This window comes from Epinephelus moara, chromosome 20 (assembly GCF_006386435.1).
Source record: "Epinephelus moara isolate mb chromosome 20, YSFRI_EMoa_1.0, whole genome shotgun sequence".
NCBI lineage: Eukaryota > Metazoa > Chordata > Actinopteri > Perciformes > Serranidae > Epinephelus > Epinephelus moara.
Window position 1 is genome coordinate 8,477,296 of NC_065525.1, and position 5,000 is coordinate 8,482,295.

A 5,000-nucleotide genomic window follows, 5' to 3' on the forward strand; every position below is an offset into this window, starting at 1 on the left:
AAATGAATATGGATGTGTTGTTTGATCATCACACATGTCAAAGTTTCATTAGGTCACATGGCTTATGTCTACAACTTTCAAAATATAAGCTCACACCACCTTCATAAGAACCCTTTACAGTTTTTAAAATTGAGTTTGACTTATGATTCTGGCTATTGTGGTACAACATGTGGGAAGTATATATTAATATCTGATAGTATACATATGTGACAACAATCATATGTGTATAATAACAGTAGAAGTATGGCACACACAGACAGACACAGACACGTCGCAGTTCACCACAAAGACATCGTGGTAAGTTAACAAAAAGTTTGGTGGTGGTTGTTTATAACGTAACATTAAACCAACGGCTGTAATGTTCCAACAATAACGTTAAACCGACCGCAAACTAATGCTGGCTAACTTACTAGCTTCGTATCATGTAGCGATAGTAGCCACTTGTTGATATAAATGTGTGTGGCTGGCTAACTTACGTTAGCTTCTTAGCATGTAGGAGCTGATCTAGGAGCTGCAAGCGAACTATAGTTAACACAAAACACCTGGGCAGCTACACATGGATGCAAACTAAAAACTAAAACGAGCTAAAACAATTGCTCCTTCCATTTGCAGAACACACAAAGGTACTTGAAAGCGACACCAATTCCCTATCCCTCATTGTCCCTGCGTTGTTGAACTTGAGAGGTCACCTGTCTGAGTTCTCCCGATGCCAGAGCTACAAGGATGCAGCTACACTGGCACAGAAGATGAGTGCAAATATGGAGCTACGCTTTGGCCTTTTCCTTGATGTCACAGATGACAGGTTCTCTCCTCTCGCTGCAGCTGCATGTTTTGTTGACCCCAGGGTATCAGCAGATGTCCTTGTTCAAAATGAGGATGAGGGAATTCAGGATCTTCTGAAAAAAGCTGAAGACTACATCACTCGCAGTGTGACACCAAGAATCCGTGAGGAGGAGGAGACTGATGAAGAGGAAAACGGGCAGACAGAGACCACAGAGACAGCCCCTTTGCCAAAGCGGCCTAGATTTTGATTTTTCAGTCCCAGTCGTCCAGCAAGGCCCAGGACCCCCAGGGCCTCTATCAGGCAGGAGATTCAGAAATACAAAGACATGCTGTCCGAAGCTGCTGACGCTCAGGAATGGATGGAGTTTTGGTCTTCTCAGAGAGACACTGTGTTTGAGCTTCTGAAACCTTTGGCCTTGGACCTTCTAGCAATGCCAGCGTCACAAGCCTTTGCCGAGCGCGTCTTCAGTGTAACTGGTGACCTCTCAACTGGCCGCCGCAACAGAGCAAGAACCACATTGGAAAGAAGCGCTTTTCTCAAGCTAAACAATGTCTAAATATACTGTGTGTGATGGCTACCAGAGACTATTGCTATAATTTTTCAGGTTCCTTTAACAACACCAAAACATTGAAACTAGACTGACTGATTCAACTGTATTTTGTATGCTGCTGAGAAAAGAAAGTTAACTGTTCACTGTTTAAAAGTTAGAGCAGCATTATACTAATGTGAGCAACTTCTACATGTTACAACTTCAAGTGGAGAGACAGTGAATGTGAGACAGACAGACTAACAGACAGACAAAGAGACAGACAGACAGACTATCAGACAAAGAGACAGATAGACAGACTATCAGACAGACAGACTATCAGACAGACAGACTAACAGACAGACAAAGAGACAGACAGACAAACAGACAGACAGACAGACAGACAGACAGAGAGTGAGTGTTGAGCTCTGATGAAGTAGAGCTCTGGCTCCAACTTGAGTTGGGTTCTTGAATTCATTTGAAAGTTTGACTTGGATTGAACACATATAGGTCTTGCCATTTTTATCTGGATGGGAAAAATCCCAAGAAAAAAACTAAAGAGTGCAGTCCTTTGCCAACATACTGCACAGTATTACAGTATTTGTACAGTAGCCTATTTGTTGGCATGAGTTTTTGTTGAGTTTTTGTAGCTTAATTGTTAAAACATGTACAACTGTGATTCAAAATTAATTCCTGTTCAGTTCATTTGCAAGTTAAAAAAATACAGTTTTCCTACAGTAGTTCTAGCAAGCTCTGCCTTGTTTCACCTTAAATACTGTACCTGTATATACCATGTGAACTAGCTTGCTAGAAAGCACTTTTGTTGTATCCATTGGAGTTATTTTTATTTTCATAACACTGACCTCAGATCCATTTCTTTTATTATTCTATGTGAACTAGCTTTAAAGAGACAGCACTTATGTTAAGTTCATGAGGCACTTTATTTTATTTATTTTTCCTTTCTCAGATGTATTTTATTTATTTTAATGCAAGCATTGGTGTCTGTGTCTTTGAACCATAACAATGTTCAAAATAAATATGCAAATTTTATCAGAACATGTTCCATGTCTGGATGTATTCCTTAAAATTGTGTTTTTCATCAAAAAGATGAGAGAAAATGTTATGTGAAATAATTTTAGATCAGATGGAAATGTTCAATATTATCTGCTGACAAAAAATGTAAAAGGGTAAAATGATTGTCCTGACTAAAACTAGACTAAAATGTTGACAGTTTTTGTTGACTAAAACTAGACGAATAAAATTATGTTTTCTTGGACTAAAATAAAGACTAAAATGCTCGACTTATAGTCGACTAAAACTTGACTAAATAAAAATGGGATGAGGTAGACTAAATGTGATAAAAACTAACAAGCGCGATTGAAACTGAACTAAAACTGAGACTAAATTTAAAAATGGCTGATAAAATTAACACTAGAGTAGAGTAATGTCAATAATAGCATTAGCAAGTGTTATCCGATTTTCCATATTTCTGAATCCTGTTTACCAAAAGGTGGAAAATAGAACTGATATGTGAGTGTGAACACTGAAGACAGGTTCACAAGCTGCCCAGCTTAGCACAGCTCACCTTGGAGTACATGATATATATCTTACAACAAAGCAGCATAAACATTTACATACTAATCAACTAGTCCTGATAATATCATGGACAGAGGCACATGTTTTCTGTGACGTAATACTGTGGTTAATCAGTAGGCCTACAATTACCATGTTCTGTTCAGTTAACTTTATAAAATACACAGTTATATCGGCTGTTGCAGAATGTGCATGATGATGATGATGATGAAGGATTAAAGCTGTATTAATGAGTATATTTTACATGAACTTTAACTCAAAGGTCACGGTGTAATGTGTGACTGACATATACAAAGAAAATTAGAGACCATCATTGGGATCACACAAGCCCCGGAACAGCTATTTACATCAGCCAGGAGCATAAAGTGGAGGGGCAATGGTCCCTTCCCTACTGCCTACCCTCTTACTTCTGGCCCTTTTGCTCAGACCACACTCATCTTCGAACCTAACCTTCATTGTGATCTCAACTACATCCCTGTAAAGTTTCGTGACTGCATCTTGCAAAATCTGTTCACAGAGAGACACTTTGCAAAATATTTAAAACCGCTTCTGTGACAGTTCCTGCTACAACTGGTGTCAGCAGGACCACATTTTGCCTTGATGTCACACAAACACACAGACTAAAAACAGTACCAGCTGTCGTAAATTAGCTCTGGTTAACCCACAGAACACTAACTGTCCAGCTTCAACCAGCAAATAGACAAAGTCAGTCAGCAGGCCATACAACAAGCCTTTAGCAACTGAAGAGCCATGTTTTTCTCACGAGTTGGCAAAAAAAACACATCTAAAATGAGAATTAATGTTACATCCAACAGGTCAGATCTGTTGGATCATAGTGAGCAGCATTTGAACGTGTTCCATATCATAGGATAAGATGTTCTGTGGCATCCGTTTAATTAGGGAAACAAAACTTAATAAATTACATTACATTAACAAATTAATTATTATATATGGAAATTATTCTTCCATGTCATCTAGATTGTATTTCTTTAGTTGAAGTCTGCTATTGCCCAACTGTCTGATAATCCATAAAAGGCCTTAACAAGGGAGATGTTTTGTTACACTCTAATAAATGCAATCAGAAAACACACAGAACCAGCAATATAGCTCAAAACATCAGTCACGTTTTTATTAAAATAGAAAGTCCTCACACATTCTGCCTGAAAAACCAGGCAATAATTCATCACAGTATTATACAAGAATACATCTTCATTGCTGCTGACCGCTGCCCTCAGTGTTGTGGAGTTGATTGTAGAGATCCAGAGCCCACTGGAAAGCTCCACTGTAGCAGATCTGTTTTCCTCTGATAGTGTGGACTCTGTGAAACATACAGGAGAGAAAACTCAGGTCATCCCTCTTCTTTTGTGTTTTAAGAGTAATTATAAAGCATGCTGTGGCTTTGAATTGATGCCTGGAGGTCATCCATTATTCTATTCGTCATTTCATCTTCAGTTACGAGACAATAACAGCAGCAGAATGTGGCACAAACTTACATGAATGCCTGCATCGGACAGGAGCTGTGGGTCTTGGTAATGTTGGATACCCTCTTCACATGTATACTGCGGTTGTAAAAGCTGAAGCAGCAGTTTCCAGGTGCCATGTTGATCTGAACAGCTGTAGCTGTGAGGAAGGTAAATGGATAAAGTCAATACAAACATGTCTGTGAACAAACTCTGCAGACGATGAGGCACAAACACAGACACAAACTCACGCATGGCGTCGCAGCAGCAGGCGATGAGCAGCAGCAGCCCCAGAGTGATGCACAGAGTCTTCATGATGCTGTCAGTGAAAGGATGAGGAGGATGATGCTGTTCTTCTTCTCTCTTTGCTGTGATCAACTGTCGGCACTGTGTCCGATATAAATCCTGTCCATTGTGGAACCGAAATGTGTATGATGTACGTCAGCCTTTCCATCCCATATTAATCCTACCGTGAGACATCAGGGGAGAATTTCCCCACACCTCCTCAGAACTTCCACTGCCAAGAAAGGCTCAGATGACTGCTGGTGTCTGGTGAGGTGACGGAAGTAACAGTTTTGTTGTAAAGATTAAAATCAGCTCCCCGACCACAGAAAACAGAAGAGCCTCTTCAGTATTT

At 39.7% G+C, this 5,000-nt stretch overlaps 1 protein-coding gene across 1 annotated transcript; it reads right to left on the reverse strand.

Annotated features, from left to right (window-relative positions):
* Window positions 1-4,007: 4,007 nt before the first annotated feature.
* On the reverse strand, window positions 4,008-4,886 carry LOC126408270 (C-C motif chemokine 4-like). Its single transcript, XM_050073733.1, has 3 exons — window positions 4,615-4,886; window positions 4,397-4,523; window positions 4,008-4,221 (listed from the first exon to the last, which is right to left on the reverse strand). Exons 1-3 carry the CDS (start codon window positions 4,676-4,678, stop codon window positions 4,113-4,115), a joined length of 300 nt encoding a protein of 99 aa, XP_049929690.1. The 5' UTR covers window positions 4,679-4,886; the 3' UTR covers window positions 4,008-4,112.
* Between the last annotated feature and the right edge of the window lie 114 nt (window positions 4,887-5,000).

What these genes read in the sequence shown, in the direction of transcription:
- LOC126408270 (XM_050073733.1), bottom strand. Translation starts at nt 4,678, where the DNA reads ATGAAGACTCTGTGCATCACTCTGGGGCTGCTGCTGCTCATCGCCTGC. An exon ending in CTGCTGCTGCGACGCCATGC is followed by an intron (nt 4,524 to 4,614) that starts GTGAGTTTGTGT and finishes CCTTCCTCACAG; the next exon opens with CTACAGCTGTTCAGATCAAC. An exon ending in TGTCCGATGCAGGCATTCAT is followed by an intron (nt 4,222 to 4,396) that starts GTAAGTTTGTGC and finishes TATGTTTCACAG; the next exon opens with AGTCCACACTATCAGAGGAA.